The sequence below is a fragment of the Sminthopsis crassicaudata genome, chromosome 3 (genome assembly GCF_048593235.1).
Source record: "Sminthopsis crassicaudata isolate SCR6 chromosome 3, ASM4859323v1, whole genome shotgun sequence".
Taxonomy (NCBI): domain Eukaryota; kingdom Metazoa; phylum Chordata; class Mammalia; order Dasyuromorphia; family Dasyuridae; genus Sminthopsis; species Sminthopsis crassicaudata.
In genome coordinates this window covers 279,604,672-279,629,193 of record NC_133619.1, presented here as the reverse complement: position 1 = coordinate 279,629,193, position 24,522 = coordinate 279,604,672, and the positions used below count along the sequence as shown (strand labels likewise).

The following is a 24,522-nucleotide window of genomic DNA, read 5'->3' as shown; positions in this document are numbered from 1 at the left end:
AAGATAATTGTATAAATATGCATGCATATATTGGATTTAACATCTATTTTACCATATTTAACATATATTGGATTACTTGCCATTTAAAGGAAGGGATGAGGAAAGGGGGGGGGGGATTGGAACACAAGGTTTTACATGGGTTAATGTTGAAAAATTATCCATGCATATTTTTGAGAATTAAAAAGCTTTAATAAAAAATAAAATGAGAAAAAAAGAAAATCCAAGGACAATCAAATTATTGACCTCATATTTAAAACTGCAAGCCTTCCCCATTTCTCTCCCTGCATTGTTAAGTGATTAAAAATCTGGTGGATATCTTCAGCTTTAACAGTCCCCAAACAGGCCTATGGATAACTTTACTATAAAATAAATCTGGTTAAATTCTCATCATTTCATCATTCTCAAAGTAGGGTCTAAAATAAATGACAGAGATAGGGATTGAATCTGTGGCTTCATTGACACAGCAAACTCCCAATTGAAGAAACTCCCCCTATCGACAAAGACTTTGAAATTTAGTTAGCTTAGATAGTTGTATATAGCATTTAAAGTTTAAAATACTTGTCCAAGGTTACACAGGCAGTGCATTCCGGACAAGGAAGCTGAAACCAGGTCTTTTACACTAATTCTATATTCATTGTGACATATATCTAATCAAATATAATTTTAAAAACAAATCAAGTAGAGAATAAGCAAGTTTATTTTTTTTCCTTGAGGCAATTGGAGTTAAGTGACTTGCCCAGGGTCACACAGCTAGGAAGTATTAAGTATCTGAAATCAAATTTGAATTCAGGTTCTCCTGACTTCAGAGCTGGTGCTCTATCCATCTCATTTTTTTTCTAACTCTTGTGGAAAAATATTTTACATGCATGTATAAAACTTCCTTCATATAAGAGGTTATATTACAAAAATCTCAAAAACACTAAGATAATGCAAATATGTATTATAATAGTAAATTACTAGAGCATTAAGAAGTATAATCTTATGAAAATAATTCTTATAACAGATATTAATTGAAAAACAGCCACTATTCTTACAATTCTATGCAGTAGAATTAAAATGCTACAAATGTTATATTGTATTTGTCCATATAACTAACTAAACAGAAAATTTTAAATATTTCACATTGTGAAAAATTTTGCAACTGAACAAAATTCATTCAGCTTTTCAAAAGTATTTACCCTATATGTCAGCATATCCTTTGTATAATTGGGCACAATTATAGGCCTCTTGGTCATTTTTCCCACTCGACAATCTATCACAGCATGATCCAGGGGCAGAGGTTTTGTTCCAATTCCTTTTAGTTCAAACACTAGCTCAATACCATCTGTTTCATTCCGTAGTTTAAGTGTGCCCTGTGACAAGAAAAAAAAGTGGAGTTTCAGTTCTAAAGAAGTCTTACTTGACTGCAAAAAATCTCATCTATCCTATTAATCTTGAGTCCAGTTAGTGAAATGAGCTTTCATGGGGGTGCTATCCATTGACTTTCCCAGTTCATGTGTAAAAGTTTCTACTGAATTAATGAAGATAAACTTCTGCTAGAAATCTTTCTTTTTGCTCTTTAATTTTTCTAAATTATAGAGTTAGTACAGGCATCTTCATACATATTGATTATATGCTTGTTTACCTCCAGAGTAAAGAAATATGCCTTCCAAGAAAATGCTTTCTGAGCCACTAACTCGCCTTAATGAAGAGGAAAAAAAAGAAATGAACTTTATTTGCTCCAATTGTTATTTTAAAAAATCCTGAGGAGACTGTTCATTGACACATTCTCTGGGACTATTTATTCCCCAAACTAAAATATCTATTTAAAATTTGGTAAGGAAAAACTAGGGAAGTCATACAACAATAACAAAATTTATAGAATTCTTAACTTTTTAGAAGCTAAAAACATTTCCCTACCATTTATTTTTTAAAAGTGTAAAAATTGCATGTAAATCATGAAGAAGAAAAATGCTATAGACTCTTACCGTCACCTCACATTCCAGGATAGGTTTGAATGTAAGTGGATATAAAGCAATTTCTCCTGATTTCACATATAAAACAGGAGGTCCATAAAACCAGTCTCCTTCTATGGTCACTACACATTTCCATTCAGACTTTGTTTGATTACTCTAAAACAATAAAAAACACTGTTTTATTAAAATATAAATATTAAATATATAATAAAACTATAAAGTGAGAGTTAAATTTGATTTCCATTCTAGATACCATAAAGAAAACAGAGTAGTATTCCTCTTGTCAATGAAATGTACCCCTCTTGACAAAAGTGTTTGAGTAAAGGTTTATTTGTCTTTCAGTCACAATGATAAATCTCTGCCTATATCAAGTTTCTGCCTCCCTCAAGTCTTGTCCTATTCCAATAAATTTTCTGACAGAGCTGCCAAACTAATTTTCATGAAGTGAAGATATGAATAACTCATCTCCCACAAATAAAGAGAAATGTCATCACCCTCCCTATACCACACAAAAATTCCAGTGGTTTTCTAACTCTTCTAGGGTTAAAAATAAACCACTATATTTGGATTAAAATTTTTTCCACCTTTTTTTAATCTCTCTTTACAACCTTATTACACATTAATCCATGTATTCTCTTGCCTAATTAAGTAGTCTCTTTATCATTCCTTATTCACACATTCTATCTCATTTATCTATATTTTGCAATGATCATAGCCCATGAAGAGAACACACTCCCTCCTTCTGTCTTTTATTTTCCTAATTCTGTGTGCTATATTTAAAAATAAAGTTATTGCAAAGTCTGAGAATTTCCAGAAGAAAGTGACCAAAATGGTAAGAATTCTACAAAGTGTATTATATTAGGTGCAGTGAAAGGAACTAAGAATGCTGAGTATATAGAAAAAATTTAAGGTAGCTAAAAAGATAGCTAGTAAGTCTAACTGTATGGGAGTCAGGACAAGTTAGGTTAAAGTGTCATCCATAACATATAGGGTCTAAGTGATACTTATCAAGCAACTTAGCTTCTCAATGACCCAAATGATTCACCAAGATAAAAGTTCTAGAAGAAAAGGGATATGAAAATTAAGTTGCAGAACAGAGAGTTCATAACCTGCATTATTAGAAGAAGTTTCCTTCTGGTCCCTACAACCTACAGCAAGAAACTTAAATTTTGTTGAGTCCCACTTTATTTTAAAATAAGGAGGTTGAATGAAAGAGTTTCTATTCTACTTTTAGGAAGCTACACATGTGCAGCTGTAAAAATCATTGGTTTGCATGAAAATGTGTGTGTGTAGATAATTCTTACTGGATTGAGAACAGGAGCACTAGGACCAATGGACAGAAGATACTAAGAAGTATTGGACATGAAGAACTTTCTTAGAATTAGAGTTATAGAAAAAATTATGTATATTGCTTCATGAGGCAGAATATTTTCTATCACTGAAAGAATTCAAGCATATATTTTATAAACACTTGTCAGAAAGGAAAATGTACAGGAAGTTTGTGCTTTTGGAGCTAGATGACCTTACAGGTCCTTTACAATTCTGGCATTCAAATTCTTCTTAAGTCTTTTTTCCTCCAACTCCCTAACCCAAAATTTAACAGTTATTACAACACAGCATTTATTATCTCATTAAGATTGGGTTTCAAATAATTCATTAACTTACACATTTTAAAATACTTTTGATCTTTAAAAACCATTTCAAATTATTTTTCACTTGATTTAATAATATAGGCTTATGAAACTGTTTAAGAAAAATATCAAGTAAGAATAAATATATGACTGGTTAGGCATCCATTAGTAGTACAAGCTCCAAGGTACTTACAAAGCTCATAAAAATCTTAGGTGTGAATCTCCTCTTGAATTTTCATAGGGAGTCAAATTAAGCTAAAATGAATACTAAAAGCAGCTTTGAAGACAAAGCAACATTACAAAAAGAGAAAGCATCTAATTTTAGGTGCTTGTTGAATAGAAAATGAAGATATCCTTCCATTGATAGCTAGGTAATACAGAAGATAGAATCTTAGGTGCCTTATTTTATTAATGCAACAGTCTAAATTCCCCTCCACCAAAAACAAATGTACATCTGGAGTATATGACAGAAATAGGGACAGACATTCCAAGCAGAGGAAAACTGTCAGAAATAAAGTCAAAATAGTTTTTTATTTTTATTTTTTGGAAGTCAACATCATGCTTCTTAGGGAATATCAGAGAAGTTGGTCAGAGGAAAAAAAAAAAACAACTAGATAATTACTCCTATTTTGAGGCTACCTTTTCATATCTGGGAACAAAAAAGTAATTCAGTGACATTTCCATGTCTGGTATTTCCAAAGAAATTGTTAGATAAACAAGAAAATTACAATTGGTCAATAAAACTGAATTTACTTTAAATGATCATTTATATTTCTAAAGTATCTATATCCTATTTGTGGTAGAGAAAAAGATTTGGGGTTCAAACTACCAAGGATGAAGAATTGTTTTCTAGTATTGAATTGACTGAATTGTAAACAGTTTGTTCTTATAATTCAAAGATATTATATTCTTGTAATTCAAGGCCTTATTAAAATATGTCTCATGGATTGTGGTGATGACAGAGAAAAGGTAGCAATTAGCTTGAGCTTTCCTCTAAAACCCTTCCAAATACCTTAAATAGTGCCATAAAACAATTCTTAGAACATCAGAACACACAAAAGGATGGGAAGAAATAATTTCCCAGGAAAGGTCTATTGCACCTGGGTGATAGTGGTGTGCAGTTCAACACGGGCCACACCAGTCTTCAATAAATCAAAAACAAATGGGGAACCACTGAATGATCATCAGCAGCAATATTCCTCCTGCTGCTGCTTTCAGAGTTCTCTGCTCAAAGACAGCAAAAGGATTGAAGAAGGAAATTACAAGGATTTCTTTGCTAGTTCTAAGAGCAGGGATTTGTTGCTTTGCCCATTCTCAGATCCAGTTGCATTCCTGAATAGCAATTTCAGGATGAAGAGCACTAGCACAATGGAACTTGCAACTTCAGGGATCCTGGTCACAGCTCCAGGACATGAAAGAGTACTTGTGGTCCCTCAGAGACCAGAACAAAATCCCAGAGAGTATTAAACAAATTTCTCCTTAGGTTATACTACTTTGGAAGAAATGAAAACTTACAGGTTCCTAGAAGAATCTCTGAAAATAGATGCACAGTCCACCTGAAACTTAGTTCAGTGCTCCCTCCACCTTGTAAGCAAAGTATAGTTCAACAAAGAATCAAAAGTCAAAATTTGACCATAGAAAGTTATTATGGTGACAAGGAAGATCTGACAAACTCAGATGGCACCAGAGTCAAAATTCCTACATACAATGTCTCCAAGTAAAGTATGAATTGGGTCTCAGACAAAGAATTCAAAGGAGATTTTGAAAATCAAGTAAGGGAGATAGAAGAAAAATTGGGAAGAGAAATGAGAGACAAGAAAACCATAAAAAACAAGTCAACAGCTTAGTAAAGGAGACATACACACACACATACGCACATACAAACTGAAGAATAAAATACTTTAAAAAATAGATGAAACTAAATGATAAAAGAAGCACAAAAACAAATGAGAATGAATTAAAAAACAAAATTGGACAACTTGAAAAAAACAGAGACAATAATTCACTGAAGAAAAAAAAAACTCCTTAAAAAGCAGAATTGAGCAAATGGAAGCTAATGACTTTATGAGAAACTGAGTAAAAATAAAACACAATCAAAAGAATGAAAAATTAGAAGACAGTATAAAATATCTCAATAGAAAAAGAAATGACCTGAAAATAAAACCAGGAAAGATAATTTAAAAATTATTGGACTACCCTAAATCATGATTGAAACAAAAAGAGCCTAGATATCATCTTTCAAGAAATTACCAAAGATATCTGCCCTGACATTTTAGAACCAAAAAGTGAAGTAGAAATTGAAAGAATCCACTGATTACTTCCTAAAAGATGTATCATAATGAAAATTTCCAGGAATATGATTGCCAGAGATCCCAAATCAAGGAGAAAAAAAAGTAGAAGCAAACAAATAGAAACAATTAAAGCATTGTGGAGTCACAGTTAGGATAGCCAATATTTAGCAGCTTCTACATCAAAGAATTGAGGGCTTGAAATATGATATTTCAGAGGGCAAAGAAGCTAGGATTGCAATCAAGAATCACCTGAATATAATCTTTTATGAGGAAAATTGGATATTCAATGAAATAGAAAGCTTTCAAGCATTTTTAATGCTGATTAGAAAATTTGACTTTTAAATACAAGACTCAAGAGAAGCATAAAATAGTAAACAGGAATTCAATAAGGGGTTCAGTTATAACAGACTTTTAGATTCCTACATGGGAAGGTAATACTTATAAATCACAAGAACTTTCTCATTTTTAGGGCAGTTAGGAGAAGGAGGACCCAGGTATGAGTTTTAATATGAGGGGAAGATATCTAAAAAAATAAATAAGGGGTGAGAAAGAAAAATGTACTGTGAAGGGGGAGGTAGAATGGTATAAATTATCTCACATAAAACAATCAAAAAAGAGATTTTTACAAATTGGAAGAGTTAGGAGGTGAGGAGGATTGAAACTAATTCTCATCAGAATTAGCTCAAAGAGGCATAACATACAAATCACTTAGGTATTGAAAACAATTTTACACTACAGGATAGTTGAAGATGAAGAAGATAAGAGAAGGATGGAGCATGATAGAAGGGAAGACATGCTGGGGGAGGGAATGATCAGGAACAAAACACATTTGAGCAGGAACAGGGTAAAAGGAAAGAGATAATAGAATAAATGGGGGTGGGGGGAAACAAAGTTAGCAGTAATTATAGAGGGCCAGAACTTTAGAGAAGTATACTTTAAACAAGGTGTTAACTCAGTGGAATTGATAAAACAATGATTATCTAGTTTAGCATGGTGATTAATAGTTCTCTAGTTTAGTATGATTGATTTAATCTTACAACAAATAATGGTTCCCTAGTGATATAATGATTGCCTTATAATCAGTATAATGAATGGATTTAATTGTAATAGAGTATTTAAGAGGTCAGAGTCAGACCTAAGGGAAGACTTGAAGAAACTTGGAGATATAGAGACCCCTATCAGATAATTATAAAGATTTATTATAAAGGTTTCTCTCTGTGTGTCTCTGTCTTTTTAATCTGTTTCTTTTTCTCTCTCTCTGCTAAAGCTACTCAAAATCCTTTAAAATTGATTCCTTTTACTATTTAGCAGCTCTTTGTTACACTTTTAATGATCCCATTCATCCGTTTAGGGTCTCACTTTCCTACTTAGTGACTTCAAGCTATCCTCTGGTTTCTAAACTATATGCCTTTCTACCCTAACCAATTATACTAAGCATTGTTTCCTCATGTGTTTCATATATTTAGAATTTGATAGATTTTATCTCCTTCCCTCAACAACTTTTTAAATTACTAGACAAATAACTAGATGAATTACTTTGTGGATAATATGTTAGTAATAATATAATGGTTATATTCTATTAGACATCCATAGTTCTTTAATCCAAACAAATAACCAGTAACATTTCAGGTTAGAAGAAAACCAGATGAGGATAAGAACATATATACCATGGAACAATTGTATACACTACATACCATGACTAGGAACAACACTTTCAATTAGAATAGAAACAATTGAATTTAAGCAGTTAGCAAAAGTGATTACTTAACAGAAGCTAATTGAAGGTACATTAGAAGTCATTTGTCCTGGGTCCAAAAATGAATGCTTGTGCTTATGGGTATTAACTTGGAATAAATGAGGATTGGGAATGGCATTTGCACATAAGTAGGAGATACATAGAGCTGATTTAAACATTCTAATGTCAGGAGGAAATTCAAGTTTTTTTGTTTTGTTTTGTTTTGTTTTTGTTGTTGTTAAAACATGTCCTTTAATTTACAAAAATATAATAAATACCAACTTTAAGTGTTATGGTCAGGGGCAGATCTCAAGGGCAGAGTTTAAGAGGCACTGGGAGGCTTATTCTGCCTGAGCCTTTTAACAGGACTTTGAGGTAATAAGTAAGCCTCATTAATGAGGAAAAGCCTCCTCCCTCTTGCAGATCATGCTCAAACTCTTGCATGTGACCTGGGGACTATAAAAAGGGGGTTGCAGAAGGTAGGGGAGGGAATTCCAGGAGAACTCCAGAGGGAAGGCTAGAGGGAATGCTAGGGAATACTATGTAAAGAGTTAGAATAAAGACCTGTTGCTGAATACTTGAGTGACTTGGATATTCTGTGGTGAAACCTCTAGAGAGATAGCTCTCTGATTGAGATAATCAGAGCCCAGACATCAGAAAACCTGGTGAAGGTGAGAAACCAGTTGACCCCCCACACACACTCCCCCGCTGAGGTAAGCATCTGGGAGGTAACGGTTAAGACCAAAGTTAAACTTACTATTGGAATGTCCTGAGTCAGTGGTTCAAATGCTGGGGTTTCAAGTTGAAATTTGGCTTCTGGACTGTCAGAATTCACTACACACTCAATGGAAAATAATCGAATATCTTGTGATGATTTCAGCAAAATAAAACAAGGATAACGTCCAGGAGTAATAGGAACGAATCTTAAAGGAAGTAAAGCATAGTCTATCAAAAAATAGAGAGAATAAATCAAATTTATAAAGATATAAAAATCAAAACATACTTTAAAATATACAAATTCTAAAAATATGCAACATAGAGAAATAATTTATCAAAACATACAGCACATGAAAAAATGATGAACCTGAGTTCTTGGTACAAAAGGGAAGTCCTCAAACTTTATATAATTTTTAAATGTAAACGCTTTGCTAAATGTTTACAATGCATATAAAAATCCCCACTTGAACCAAATTATTAGTTTTATGATAGTGAAAAAAAATCTTGAATTGACTAACTGGTCTTCCGTTTTGATTACATTTCACTGTATCTAGTTTCTAATATAAATGATAATAAATACCTGAATATGCACACAGTGGTAACTATACATACATGTATATTTAGAAAAAATATTTATTAGTTGGCATACATACATATAAATAGTTAACATATATATTAACATATGGAGACCTAGCAATTCTGAGAAGGATTGAACTTACACACCTTTTCACACCCCTTCTTTGACAATATGCTTGGTTTTTGTCACTTCATAATATTCGCTTTTGATTAGTTTTTGGTTATTCATTTATTTTAGTCATTGTGTATATTATTTTAGTCATTATTTTATTAGTTTTAATCATTGTATATATATACTTTTTACTCCACTTATTTTACTCAGCATCAGTTTATGTAGATCTATCCATATTTCTCTATATTCATGACATTTATCATTGCTTATAATACAATATTTCATTACATTCAGGTACCACAATTTGCTTTACCATTCCCCATTTGATGGGTATCTTCTTTACTTTCAATTCTTTGCTCTCACAAAAAGATGCTGCTATTAATATTGTGATGTATATGAGAACTTTCTCCTTCTCCATGTTTTCCTTGGCATCTTTTAACCGCTAGGTCAAAGAATTTATACAATTTACTCACATTTTGCATAATTACAATTGTTTTACAAAAATGGGTGTACTGATTCATCAGTTCATAATGTTCTAGTATGCTTGTCCTCTCAAAATACTCTCCCTAATCATGACTCTTTATTTTGGCCATTGTTTCAGGGTGTACATTGAAACTTCAGAATAATATTGATTTGGTTTTCTCTTCATTTGGCTAATAGTTTACAATTCTTGTCTTGAAAATTGTTTAGTCCATGCATACACATATGATACACATACGATTTTTCTAAAAATTTTATGTGTTGCTTAGAATTATATATGTTCCTTAATGGTGACATTTGGAAGATGCCATTTTTTATCTCTAGCTTCTTTAGTAGTTTGTTGAATTCTATATTTCCCTCTTATTTACTTTCTTTTATGTAACCTTTATATAATATATATATGTGTATATATATTATATATATAATACATGTAATAACTTTCTTTTATATAAACTTTACATAAAGAATACAAAAAAGTCTCTGCTTTTATTGTATTGCTATCCACATCTTTTTGTAATTTACTTTTTCCTTATGCTATGATATTTGAAAGATAGGATTTTAATAATGATGTTGATTTGTTTCTGTTTTGTAGAGGGCCACAGACGGTGGGGGAATTCTGGGTAAGGTATAAGACCCTTTGGCCCAGAGGAAACTCACTGACAATATTTGGTTTGCCTCCCCATTTCCCTTGGTGTTCATACCTTTTCCTGAGAAGTCAAGGAGGGCGTGACCACCTGTGTTCTACTTGAAGGAAGGTTACAGCAGGGTGTTTACTTAGTGTGATTGATGAGATAATGGTTCTCTAGTTAATATGGTAATGTAATGGTTCTACAGTTGGCACATGCTTAGTGTGCTGTAGTGATATAATCATACTAAATTATTTAAGGGCTGAGAGGACTAGAGAGGAAAGTGTGTGCTCCAGCTCAATCTCAGACTGAGATTACAGACTCCATCCTGACCATCTTTGTGGTAACTCTCCTGCTTCATCACTTCTCCACCTAAGACCAAAGCCCATCCAGAGATCCTCCAAAAAACTAGTCTGGAAACTACACTATTTCCTTTCAGCATAATGTAATTTCCTTTTTTTTTTTTTTTTTTTTTTAAAGAAGCAGTTGCTGGCATACTTGATTGAAAGCTTGACCTGAGGTCAAAAAGACCTGAATTCAAATTCATCATCAGATACTTACTATTCATGTGACCACAGCAAGCTTCTCAAACTCTGTCTCACTTTCTTCAACCCTAAAAAAACTGGAGACACTAATTATCTCACTGGGTTGTTGGGAAGATTAAATGAGACAATATTTGTCTCGTAGTATAATTAACCAATTGGATAGTATCACTTCCACTTTTTTTTAATAAAACTAATATTAATGTGACAAATTTTGTCCCTTCTTATTATATATATATATATATATATATATATATATATATATATATATATATGCAGGTCAAATTTGCTCTCATAGCATATTGTATGTAAGAGTAGGGTTTTTTTCTGTCACTATTTTATTGAGGTGTTTAATTCATTCACACTTAAAGTCATGAATTTTTTGTTTATTTTGTTATGAAATACAATATTATTACCATTTTCTCCATTTGTATGATTCTTTCTTCTAAATTAGAATTTTTGTTTCTTTTTCCCTCAAAGAAAGCATGTTTTTTTTTTTTTTTTTTTCCCTTTGGTTTTTGAGTTTAATCTACTTTAACCAAGTGGCATCCCTCTGGCTCTCATCTCCTCACCTTCAAGCCTTAGTCCTTTCCTTGCCACCATTGCCCCTGGTTTAATTACTTTTCATCCCCCCCCACCCTTTTATCTAGTTAATTCACATATACACATATTTTTAATCTTGTTACATCAATAAAATCAATTTCTTCTCTTTCTTTTTCTTCTCTTCCCCTTCAATTTCTTAGGTTTATTAGAATGCTTTCTTCATTTTCAGTTTTTTTTATTAAAAAAATTCTGAATTCCTTCATTTATTTTATTATTTCTATCCATTCTACACTTTGTTTTTTTGATTCATGGATCCTTATACTTATTAAACTCCTTCAGAATTTAACTTTCCCATAGAATTAAAGTTCCTAGAGTAGCTATTTTGAATCCTTCTTCTAAACAATTTTTAATTGTCTTGAAGATCTTGCCTCCTTCCCCTTTTTCCCATCCATTATACTTCAATCTATGAAATGTCACTTTCTACAGGAGATAGACAGGAAAGAAATACTTTGCCATGGTAGAAATGTTCCTGTGTCCCTGCTTTATGTCTACTCTCTTCCCTCCCCAATATAATTTCCTTTCCTATTTCCAATAAAATCTCTTTGGATGCATACCCTTCAATCCTTTCAATGTCAGTTTCCCCAAGAGCTCTGAGCGTCCCTTTTTTTGAGCCAAAATATTGTTCAGTGCGGGGGGGTCACAACACATTCTTAGGGGTAGTGGTTTCTCTAAGAACCAAATTATTGCAAATTGTGTGCGTTGTAAACTTTCCATTTCTCAATATTTCTCCCCATAGGAGTGTTCATTCTCATACTACTAGATTTAGATTTTCCTCTTTGTTTCCTCCTACCATCCTATTTATTATTCCATAGGCCCTCTTCTTTACAGACTATAAGAATTATTTCCCTTCCCAGTTTTTGATTGTCATAATTAGACTGCATTATACAATATTCTGTACCTTCTTCCTCCTCTTTCCATTTTAATGAACTCTCCCAATATGTAGATTTGTCCTGCAAAACACATCTATTCTCTGTAGGCAGGATTTGGGGAAATTTCTCTAACATTTCTTCTAATCAAACTCTTTTTTATTATTATTATAGCTTTTTATTTACAAGATATATGCATGGGTAATTTTTCAGCATTGACAATTGCAAAATCTTTTGTTCTAATTTTTTCCCTCCTTCCCCCCACTCCTTCCCCCAGATGGCATATAGACCAATACATGTTAAATATGTTAAAATATATGTTAAATACAATGTATGTATACATATCCATACAGTTATTTTGCTGCACAAGAAGGATTGGACTTTGAAATAACGTACAATTAACCTGTGAAGGAAATAAAAAATGCAAGTGGACAAATACAGAGGAATTGGAAATGCTACGTAGTGGTTCACACTTAATTCCCAGAGTTTTTTTGCTGGGTATAGCTGGTTCTATTCATTATTAAACAAATGAAACTGGTTTGGTTCATCTCATTGTTGAAGAGAGCCACGTCCATCAGAACTGATCATCATACAGTATTGTTGTTGAAATATATAATGATCTCTTAGTCCTGCTCATTTCACTCAGCACCAGTTCATGTAAGTCTCTCAGGCCTTTCTGAAATCATCCTGTTGGTCATTTCTCAAAGAACAATAATATTCCGTGACATTCATATACTACAATTTATTCAGCCATTCTCCAATTGATGGGCATCCACTCAGTTTCCCGATCAAACTCTATTTTTATAGTTCCTTTTATACTTTTAGAAAAAAAAATTCTTAATGGTTCTTTGTGTGTTGTTGTTCAATTATGGAGTTACTTCTGACTCTTCATTAACTTCATTCATTACAAGCTTTTATTGGCAAAGATAATGAAGCGATTTGCCACTTCATTCTCAGGTCCTCTACTGTTACCTTGTTGTTGGTTTTCTTATTTTTGTTAATTCCATGCTATTCTCTTTTCTTCAATTTTTTGCCTTTTTGCTGAAATAATTGTATTAGTTGTGTTTCCTTGGTTGCACTATTTGTTTATTTTTCTTTATTGTTCTATTTACTTTCCTTTGTTTCTATTACCTATTTACAAACCAAATAATCAGCTCACTTTTATTTTGTTGTATTTGGAATGCTTCAGTTTTTACTGAGTCTTTACTCTCAGGCTTTTATTCTTTAACTAAATGTCCATCTCTTTTCATGGATGATTAAGTGCAGATTTGAAGTGTATGTGAACTCCTTTGCTCTTTGGAATACATTATTGTATTCCATTCTACATTTCCTAGTGGTACAAAATAATCATATGTTATGAAAGTTTTTTTTTTTTATTATTATTTCAAAGTTTCTTCTGGTCACTTGAAGAGTTTCTTACCAATGGGATTGATCAATTTAATTATTCTTTGACATGGAGCTTGTATAATAGCAAAAGTGTTTGCTGAAGATCTATGTTTTCTATGTTCAGATATCCTGGGCCAGATTTCTCGAATTATTTCTTTCTTCATGGTGTTAAGGAATTTTTTGTTTATTTTAACTATTTTGTTTGATTTGATTTTCTTCTGAGGAAGAACCAGATTCTTGGGTTCTGAGAGCAACTATGATTCTGAATCTTTTCTTCTAGATTATCCTTTATTTCTACATAATTTTATTCCAAATAAGTTTTTCTTAATTTTGTTTCTTTGGAGATACCACCATTGATTTAGGTTTTTCTGTTCTACCTTTTTTTTTTTTTTCTTCTGTGTAAATTATAAGTTCTTTCATGATTCTTATTTTCTTTGAAATCATTTGAAACCTCCTGCTGTAGTTTCATGGCCTCTTTGAAACTGATAGGGTCCTCCGTTTCATTATATATTGATTCAGTTTTCTTGAAATGAAGTATTTATTCATAGATGTTTACACTAATTTAGGTTTACTGGACATTATCTCCACTTCTGCTTTTGTATCTTTTCTGTTGATATTTCTGTATGTGCTCAACATTTTACCTTTTCTATCTTCTAAGAGCTTTGATTAATAATACTTTTTACTTAAAATGTTCCTATTGCTCACTTTTTAAATCCTACCCTATTGTGACAGATGCCCCAAGACAGGACCTCAGAGTAATCTCAGTCTTCTTTCAAAGCAGAATTTCTTTTTAATGCCCTTAGTTCATTCTCTAAATGACTTTGTGGAGGAAACAACTGATTTCAACTGAATGACAATCCACTTTTGTGCAGATTTAGCACAACCCCACATGTATATTAGAGCCATTTCCTCAGTTTTTTAGTTCTTCTGTAGCATATCATCTAATCTTCTAGTTATAGTATGTCTCTTTCTTTGATCTCTACTTTCTAAAGAATGGGAATGGGAATGGGGAGGAGGAAGAGTGATAAAGTTGATCTACTACTTGTTGCTACAAAACTATGAAGTGAATATTGGAACAGGGCTGCTGACAGATATTTCAGGTATAACAACTAAAAATGGCTGATTGAGTCCTACAACATCAGCCCTTGGGTTCTTTTGTGCAACCCTAACAAAGAGAATTGGGGAAGGGTTTATGAGATGAGGATGCAGATTAACCTTATCTGATGCTAATTTATCAAGCTGTTCTCACTTGAGACTTTTAGTGTCTTGGCTTGGGGAGATAAGGTCAATTACTTTACCTCTTCCTTATAATTCTATTGGGGAGTTTTGAAAATTCTTGACAAATAGAAACAATATCATCATGTATGTCTAGTGACCTGGAAAAGCAGATTAAAAATTGAAAAAAAACATTCAGAATAGTGTAATAGAATGAATGTAATAGATGAGTGTAATAGAACTGCCCTTGAAATTGCTATGAGAGAGACATCTGTACCATTAAAAACCTGAGCCCAAAATTCTATCAGAGAGTTATATGAATTAATTTATATTCTCACAAGGAAAATAGGTAGATAGACAGATGGAAAGATGAATGAATTTCTTTTTGATAGGTCTTGTTGCTTGTCTTAATTTGATCTCAGGAAGTAACAAGATATATGGGAAGTAAAATAGAGGCAAACCTATTTCTAACTTTCTCCATAAATTGTACAGAATAGTATGCATCTATAGTGAGTTGATCCCAGGAAAGCAATGTGAAATAATGAAAATGTGATATATCAGTATTACTATTATCAAAACTAAAAGTGGCCAAAAAGATAAGTACATGACTTCCTTTGATACTAATTCAGCTTTTTGTGTAGTTCCTAAACAGTACCACAAAGATAGTAAAGACAAATTTCATTCAATAGTTCTAAGACTTGAAACCAGAAAAATGTGAGGCATCATTGGCACTTTTTAAGAACGAATCTTTTTTTTTTTTTTTTAAATCAATCTAGAACACCATGTTCAATAGCGGAAAATTTTATAAAATAGATATTTATTGATATTTGCAGATACTTAATACTCACTCAAATTAATTATTATCCTATCAACTGGACTTTCTTTGCAATGCCCATGTCTGACAATTTTATGCTATTCTTTCCAAGTTCTGTAATTTCACAATGGGAGGTATAATCAATGTATTTAAGACTTTGTTTTTTTTGTTTTGTTTCATTTTGCTTCTTTTGACATTGTAATGATAAATGTGGAGCACACAATTTATCATAAGCCATCACAAGACAAACTGGTGATACTGTTTTTTTGATTGCATGCTTAGTTCATGATGATATCTTTTATTCCAATTCAACTTAATAGTTCCATATTTGTAATGTGTTGTAGCCTACTCACACACATACTTCATGCTTTCCATTGCCTACTGTCTTTTCAGCCTTAAAGTCTTAAGAGCATAGATGAATGAAATGACAACCATCTCTTGATATGAAAATGTCTTATGTTCCAAGACAGTTGGTGTTAAGTTAAATTTTTATACTGAATACAATTTTTCATTGTTGTTGTCGGTCATTTTTCACTTGTGTACAACACTTAATAGAGTTTTCTTGGCAGAGTCACTGCAGTTTGCTATTTCCTTCTCCAGTTCACTTAAAAGATAAGACACCTCAGGTAAACAGGGTTAAATGACTCAAATGGGCTAACACAACTAGGAGGTATCTGAGGCCTGATTGAATTTAGGGAGATGAGTCTTCCTCACTCCAGGCCTGGCACTCTTTCACTACTGCAGCCCTTAGTTGTCCCCAATTTTTTATTAATTTTCATTTTTAAAAAATGAGGGTGATTCCTCTAGAAGATATTTAAAAGAGAATGGGATTGGAGAAATAAGATTAAAGACAAGATATAATCCACTAGGAATTTAATCTTTTATATAATAGAATTTCTCTAACTTGACCATTTTATCATATTAAAAATATTAGGAATATGACATACTTGACCAGAAGCAGGGAACCAAATTGTCTTTTATATAACTTCTCATTTTAAAAAAATCATTTAAAAAACTTACCTACTTCCTTCTGGATAAAATGTCACTGGACAGCTTGCTGTCCACACACAAAATATTCCATTTTCCAAATCTACATTTTTATTAACTAAACCTTCAGCCTGAAATTCTTTCCATCCTCATCTCCATCTCCTACATTTCCTGACTTCCTTAAAGCCTTAAATAAAATCCCATTTTTTTTTCAAAAAGACATTCCAAGATCCTTTTTAGATATAAGGTCTTCACTCTGAGATTACCTCTAATTTATTCCATATATATGTTTGTTCTGTATCTAGTGTTTTTCCCCATGTTGCTTCTTTCATATATTTTGAATTTCTTAACAATAGAGATTCTCTTTTATCTTATTTTGTTTTGGCAGCATTTAACACAGTGCCCAGAACATAGTATGTGCTTAGTACTTGTTGACTTGATTTCTTACTCACAATGAAAAATTTAGTTACTTTTTAAATTTAGTTACACAATGAAAATTTAGTTATTTTCATATTTGAGTCTCAACCTCCAAGAAGAGTGCATATAAACAATGGATACAAAACCCATCAAAAACATGAAATATTTTCAGAAGCAATGTGCTACTACCCCTCATTTTGTGGTTATAAAGTTTATTTCCTAAAACAGAGTACAACATTTATCTTTATGTGCCCTAAAATTCATTTTTTTCAGATTCAGTTCATTCTCTTTCAGCTTCTCAAGATGTTTTAATAAGAAACTATCATCCAACATACTATTTGCAATCCCATAGTTTGAGTAATTTGCAAAATTTTCAAAAGTTATTTCTTACATTATTTTCATTTCTACATATATCCCAGTCCACAAACAGTAAGTCACTTCCTTCTAACGAAAAAAAAAAAAAAAAAGCAGTTAAATTTGAAAGAAACATGTGAATGAAATGTGAAAATATATATAATACTCCAAATCCACAGTTCTCAACCTTTGTAAAGAAAAATGTCTTTTTTCATCTCTTCTCAGCATCTAATATCATGTTAGTCATTCTATTATTCAGTTGGTTTTTATTATTGTTATTATAAATGTAACAAATTATTGGATCCAGAGTTAAAAGGATTCCAGAAGTAATCTAATAAGAGGCTTTAATTTCATAGTCACTTAAACTCAAGAAAAAGTGACTTGTTTGAGGTGAAATAAATAAGAACCATGTACTTCTTTCCATTTACATTGTTGTAATTGTTGGGCAACTAAGTAGCACAATGGTTAGGGTGCCCAACCTAAGATAAAAAGACAATTCTTCCTGGGTTCAAGTCCAGACTCAGGCATTTACTAGCTGTGTGTGACTCTTGTCAAATCATGTAATTCTGCCCCAATTTTCTCATCTGTAAAATGAACTAAAAAATAAAACAATAAACCATTTCAATATCTTTCTCAAGAAAATCCAAAATAAGTCATTTAGAGGTGGATACAAATGAAAAGTGACTAAAAAACAACAATCATTGTGTACATTATTTTCCGGGTTCTGTTTATTACACATTGCATTAATTCATATGTTATATCATTGTTCTCTAGTTTTTTTCATATTCATCATTTCTTACAGTACTGAAACATGTCATTATTTGCATGTACCAAAATTTGTTTTAAAATTTCCCAAAACAATGGCTATTTTCTATCTAAGTTTTGGCCAACAAAGAAGTGTTATGTAGTGCTATTTTACTGTATATGGGAACTTGTTCTGTCCTTGTTATTTCTCTTAATATCCATTTGTACATGCATATACATGTGTGCATGCATGTGTGTGTCTGTATGTGTGTTTTTAACAGAGGGATCTCTGGGTTAAAAGTGGAAATTTTTACCATATTTTGATATACTTCCAAACTGTTCTACAGAATTTTGGGGCTAATTGACAGATTCACCAACATGTGTATATATTTGTGTATGTGTGTGTATACATATCATACATATATACATATGTGTGTATATTTGTATGTGTATGCATATGACATGTATGAGTTCTTGTATGTATGTACTGCACACACATGCACATGTGTATATGTGGATATGTGGGTGTGTGTATATATAGGTATGCTTCAACTTACCAGAAAGAGTTCAAGTAGCAAAGAACTTCAGTTAATATCACATAAGATTTAGCAGCTATGATGATACAGGAACAGAGAACATGAACTATGGCATTCCAAAAAGCCAAAAGATATAGAACCTTTACCAAGAGTAACTGAGTATATTCTGACATATGAGAAAATGAACCTTTAATGAAATAGATTTTCAAGCATTCTTGAGAAAAACACATAAAGATAAAAAGAAACATGAAAAGGTAAATATAAGTAAGCAATCACAAAAGACTTTATAAGTATAAAGAGTTTGTTTTCTAATGGGAAAACAGTTGGATTATATAAGCATTCTCTAAAAATTGCAATGTTATCTGTAAGTCAGATAAGATGGAGGGTATAGGAGTGAGTTTTATTATGTTTTAGTGATTTTTTTTTTTCCTGAGGCTGGGGTTAAGTGACTTGCCCAGGGTCACACAGCTAGGAAGTGTTAAGTGTCTGAGACCACATTTGAACTGGGGTCCTCCTGAATTCAGGGCTGGTGCTCTATCCACTGAGCTACCTAGCTGTTTTAGTGATCTTAAAGAAAGGAAATGGAGGAGGGAAATGATGCAGTAGGGAAGAACATTAGACAATTGAAGGAAACTAGAATTCTGCTGAAAACTGGTAAAAATCATGTGAATATGATTTATTAAATACTACTGAGAACCATCTTGCTTCTTTTCAAAATCCTGAGACTATCTAGATGTCTGAACAGACAACAAGCTATTATTCCTACAAGCAATCAGAAAGTTGTTATTTTTATTCCATCTTACTCAAGTGAGAATCTAATTTTAGAATAAATATTTCTCTTGGCATTAAAGTCTTCAGACACTCTTCATCATCTGTTCATTGATTACTTTCATTCTGAGAGGAATTAGGGCAGTTTGCCTCATTAGACTCAATCATGGGATGTAATTGTTTAATCAGAATTGGGAATTCATTTAGGAATCTAGGAGGAAAAAAAGAAACTCTTTTTTTGCATAAGTAGATTTAAAATGTAAAATAGAATGAAAACTATTTAGGTTTGGGAGAAAGGATAGCAACAGTAATTATTAGTTTCCTCAAAACCATAGGGAGAATTAAAAGGTATTTAGCAGTTAAAGATTCAAATGTTCACGTAAGTGCAAAGCTTTAGCAAAAACAACAGCATGATGTTCTACATAATTCTAGTGTTACAATGCTTTCTGTATTCCTAAAATACTCATCTCCTGCTGATTAACTAGCTAAAATGCATAAAGCATCAACTTCCTCAGTTCACAGGTCCCTTTAATGGGAGGGAAACTTCCCATAGACCATCTACCCCAAACATTCTAATGTCCCAGTTTAAAATTAAAAAAAAAAACAAAAACACAAAACTTTAGAATTAGTAGAAAAGCTGGCTCTGCTTGTAATGATAAAGCAATATTAAAAAAAAAAAAAACAGCTAAGCACTAAGTATGTTTATTAATTGGTGCAAGAAACTAAGAGATTTTAAGTTAACCTTATCAGTATTTTTATGATTGTAGATGCAATATATCTACAAAAATTCACAAAACATGTATTCAGCAGATATCTTGAAGATCTGGACAAGAAAAAAGTGAAACTAAAAACATAGAGGGAGAAAGAAAACTGTTCACATATATCTACCAAAGTAGCTGCTATAGAAAGATACAGTGATTGAAAAAAAAGTAGTAAACTATGGAACTATGAATTGGTATAGCCATTATGGGAAAAAAAAAAATAATTTCAAGCTATTCACTAAAAGTCATTAAACTATGTGCATTCCCTTTGATCAACAATATTACTAATAGTTTCATATATAAAAATGATCAAAAAAAGAGGAAAAAAACCATTAGTGCAAAACTATTATTAGCAACTCTCAAGATGGAAAGAAAGGGAGTCAATTAGGAAATCATTGAACAATTTGAGAAACATCATGTAAGAGGATATTATTCTGCCAAGAAATGATAAAAGGAATTGTTTCAGAGTAGTTTGTGAAGACATGAATAAAGAGAACAGTTTGGGAGCGGCAAATCTATACAACATCAACACTGTAAAGACAAAACAACTTTAAAAGGCAAATATTCTAATCAACCCCAGTTCCAGGTAATGGATTATAAGCATATTATTTATTTCCTAACAGCAAAGTGATAGAATCATGATGCAGAATAAGATACATTTTTGGACACAACCAATTTGAAATTCTTTTATTGCTTATTTGATAGAAGGATTGGGCTGGTATGTGCTATTGCTTATTTATTTGTTAAATAATGGGGGGAACAGGGAGGATTAAAGAATAGAAAGAAAGTAATTCTTGTTAATTAAAAAAAATAGAGCAATAACTCACAAAAGTCAACAACCAAGATGAAGTGGTTTATTTTTAGAAATAAAATCCAAGACCTTAAATTTCAATAACAAATAACAAATTGAAATGGAATACATTTGGAGAAACAAATGAATAAATGGAATATGGTTCTAAAATGTATACTTTATTGAAAAGTAATAGAATACATAAAAGAGAAGGTGAAATAGAAGGCATATATTGAAAAGATAAAGACAAAAACAGCATTGGATAATGAATAAAGTGGTGAACTGCAGCAAAGGAAGACAAAATCCTACCTCACACTTACTTTCTGTGACTGTGAATAAGTCATTTAACCTTTTTCCATCTCAGTTATCTCATCCATAAAAATGATAATAGAATCACATATCTCTGAGGGTCATTACATTTAATTATGTGCATATATATGTATATGTGTGTTGTATGTATACTTGTATGTGTCTGTCCTTTGCAATCCTCAAAGTGCTATATTAATGTTACATAATATTATCACATGAGAAAATCCAGGGGTCAACAAAAGTAAAGTGAGCCATGATTAAGAGTTAGACTACCTACATAAAAGAAGAAATGACACAAGTTCAGGAAACAAATCATAACTTGAAATGGAGGCAAACTATAGAAGTGATGAAAGACTTCACCAACAATCTATGCCTCTGCCAGATCTCTGCTGAAAGCAAAAGAGTTCACAAATGAATTATTTTCTGTAAAGGGAATTTTATTCTTTAAAAGAAAGAGAGATTGACATTGAGTTAGTTGCTACTCTGACCCTCATTCTGAAAAACAAAGAGTTGGAAGCTAAAATAAAAATCATAGAAATCTTGAGAAGTAGCTACTTTAACTTAGAATATGTTACAGAGGAGAAGAAACCCAAGCAGAGTCTTATATATGTCATCAATTTTGAGAAGAAAGATTTCAAAGGTTATGAAAAACAATGAGAAATGTCTATGCCCCAACATTCTATGGAAAAGGTTGGCCTAATAGGGATGAGAAGCTTTCTAGAGTAAAATTTTAAAGATACAAGCAGAAATTATTATACAAAAGAAAAAAGAGAGAGAGATTTAAGTTATAAAGCAATTCAGGAGAAAATGTGTATGTATATGTACATATGCATACTTACTAATAATACAATAATAATGTGTAATAATATTACATAATAATAAAACTAATAATACAATAATAATGTGTAATAATACATACTAATACTAATTACATACTAATAAATACTTTATATTGTGATATACAATATAATGTTCACATTATATATTATACCTATTATGTATATGTATATGATACAATATAATATAAACATTAAATACTATATCACAACATAATGTATAGGAATTTAATGTATTGGTCTTTTAGGGACCAAATTTTTCTTCTTAAAATTAATGTGGCATATAACACAGTTTCTGAGTTTTGTCTCCTGCATAGAACATTCTAAAATAAAGTGACTATTTGTCAAGATTCCCATATAATGTGGGGATATATATATACATATATATATATATATATATATGTATATATATACACAAAACACACATGATTTATATAATTATATATGTAATATAATTATTATTGTATAACATACATATTAAACATATTCAACAATGTATAATGTGTATAATGTATATATCATATGCCTAGCAAAATGTAATACATATGTGTATCTAGGACCATTTATCATTTGGGGAATGATTCGTTATTTTTAGAGATTTATCATATTTCTTTATTTATTTGAGATATGAGGCCTTTAACAATCTGTCTATAAAAGTTCAGAATAAAATAAGTAATTTTTAAAAATCTCTCAATGTTTTTAAGATTGTGTCCCCTCAAATAAAGATTTCCTTGGAATGCACAGTCTCTAATTCCTCAATATTCTCACCTATAAAACATTGATAATAATAATTCAAAGGAATTATAGAAAATAAATGTTTGTAACCAATATTATTGCTTTTGAAAAAAGTTTCAAATGGCAAATATGAAATGTTTCTTTTTTGATTCTAATCATTTTCTTTATAAAATCTAAAAACTGTAATCTAACAGTGAAAAAAAGGTGTATGGTAAACATTTAGCGAGGGAGCATAACTTAGAAGAAAAATAAATATTGGGGGAGACTTTTCCCTACAACTACTTAAAAATATCTATAAATTTAGTCTTGGATTGACCACTAGAAATGGAAGAAAAATCATGTTTTGTTATTATGCTTTAGGAATCATCTCTCTGAGAGAATAAGAATTCTTATATGAAGCCAACATTTAATTAAAACAATAAGCTAAGTGTGAAAGTAATAAACAAGACTTGCAATTCAAATAGCTAACAAATTTCAGGAATGCTTTAACACCACTTAGCAAAAACCTATCTTGTTAAAGTTAAATAGGTAAACAAGTTCTTTTAAAAGTTCATGAAACTTGGGTTTTATTTTTGATTAATAAAAATAACAGCTTAATATGCTGATTTATTTTTGGCCTCAGAATTCTGAGATAGGGTCCTTGCTTGTCTTTGTAAAATAACTGGAGAAAGGGAAGTTAAACATAAGGTTTAGAAATAGGTGGAATAGGGAACATTCTAAAATGACACTTACTTATGTCAAGGAAAAATTCAGAGTCTTTCTTTCTCTGCCACCATATTACCAACTCAATTTCCTCTGCAAAACCTTAAGGTTTCCTCTCCCCAAATACTGGGTACTCACTTTTCTACTATGCTTTTCCTTATACTAAGAATCCTTTAAATGTAATGCCGATTTTATATTTTACATACTGATAATGGTTTTATAGTGTATTATGTTTGTTTATTGAGATGTTTTTAAAGAAGGATAAAGTCAAAATTTGTCAGGTTAAGAGACTCAAGAAAAATCCTTATACCTAGACCTTTGATGTTGAACAATGGAAAGAGTCTACTTTACTACATTTTCAGGTATTATCTCTTTTAAATTTTTTTTTAAATTACAATGGTACATACACATCTGTTCTTAAAATATCATGCAACACTCTTATGACTACTGTAATATCTGTAGGACAGCCTTGGATGTACCTGTTAAAGATACCAAGAAGATCTGTGGGAAATGCAGGCTTTGGGCAAAGAACTTTTACCATTTCTTCTCCTCCTTACCCTTGTGAAGTTTAGATCTGACCTTGGCAATGGAGAGAGGACTTGATTTTTGATTCACAAAGTTGCTATGAATCACCTTTTGAAATTGTGGGAGGGAAGAGGAAGAAAGAAACTTTTAATCTAGAAGAGGCAGGAGGTAAAGGAGGAGGAACAGGGAAAGGACATCTTAATGGGATCACCAGTACTTTGAAACAAAACTTGTCTGGAAGAATTTTATGGTTGAGGTATGTGGAGACAGCTCTTTTATTCTTACAATCTGTTGAGGCTGCAGATGGAATCTAGTGGTTTTTTTTCCCTTTTCCCTTTTCTTTTTTCTTCTTGTTTCTGCCCAGAGAAGATAGGCTCATCATTCTAAATCGCATACTTCTCCCTCCCATCCCATCTCCTCAAGAAATCTTTGTTTACAAATGTTTATTTAAATTTAATTATTTGAATATTTACTTTATCTATTAAATAAGCATATTTGAAAAAAGGGAA

General features: G+C 31.6%; 1 protein-coding gene across 1 annotated transcript in view; it reads right to left on the bottom strand.

Annotated features, from left to right (window-relative positions):
• CFAP47 (cilia and flagella associated protein 47) overlaps positions 1-24,522 on the bottom strand; it is a 781,966-nt gene that overhangs the window by 433,558 nt on the left and 323,886 nt on the right. Inside the window, exons 36-38 of the mRNA XM_074302067.1 lie at positions 8,370-8,557; positions 1,968-2,111; positions 1,179-1,352 (exon numbers count right to left, since the gene is read on the bottom strand). Of these exons, the coding sequence (XP_074158168.1) occupies positions 1,179-1,352; positions 1,968-2,111; positions 8,370-8,557 (506 nt within the window). The remainder of the gene's footprint in view (positions 1-1,178; positions 1,353-1,967; positions 2,112-8,369; positions 8,558-24,522) is intronic.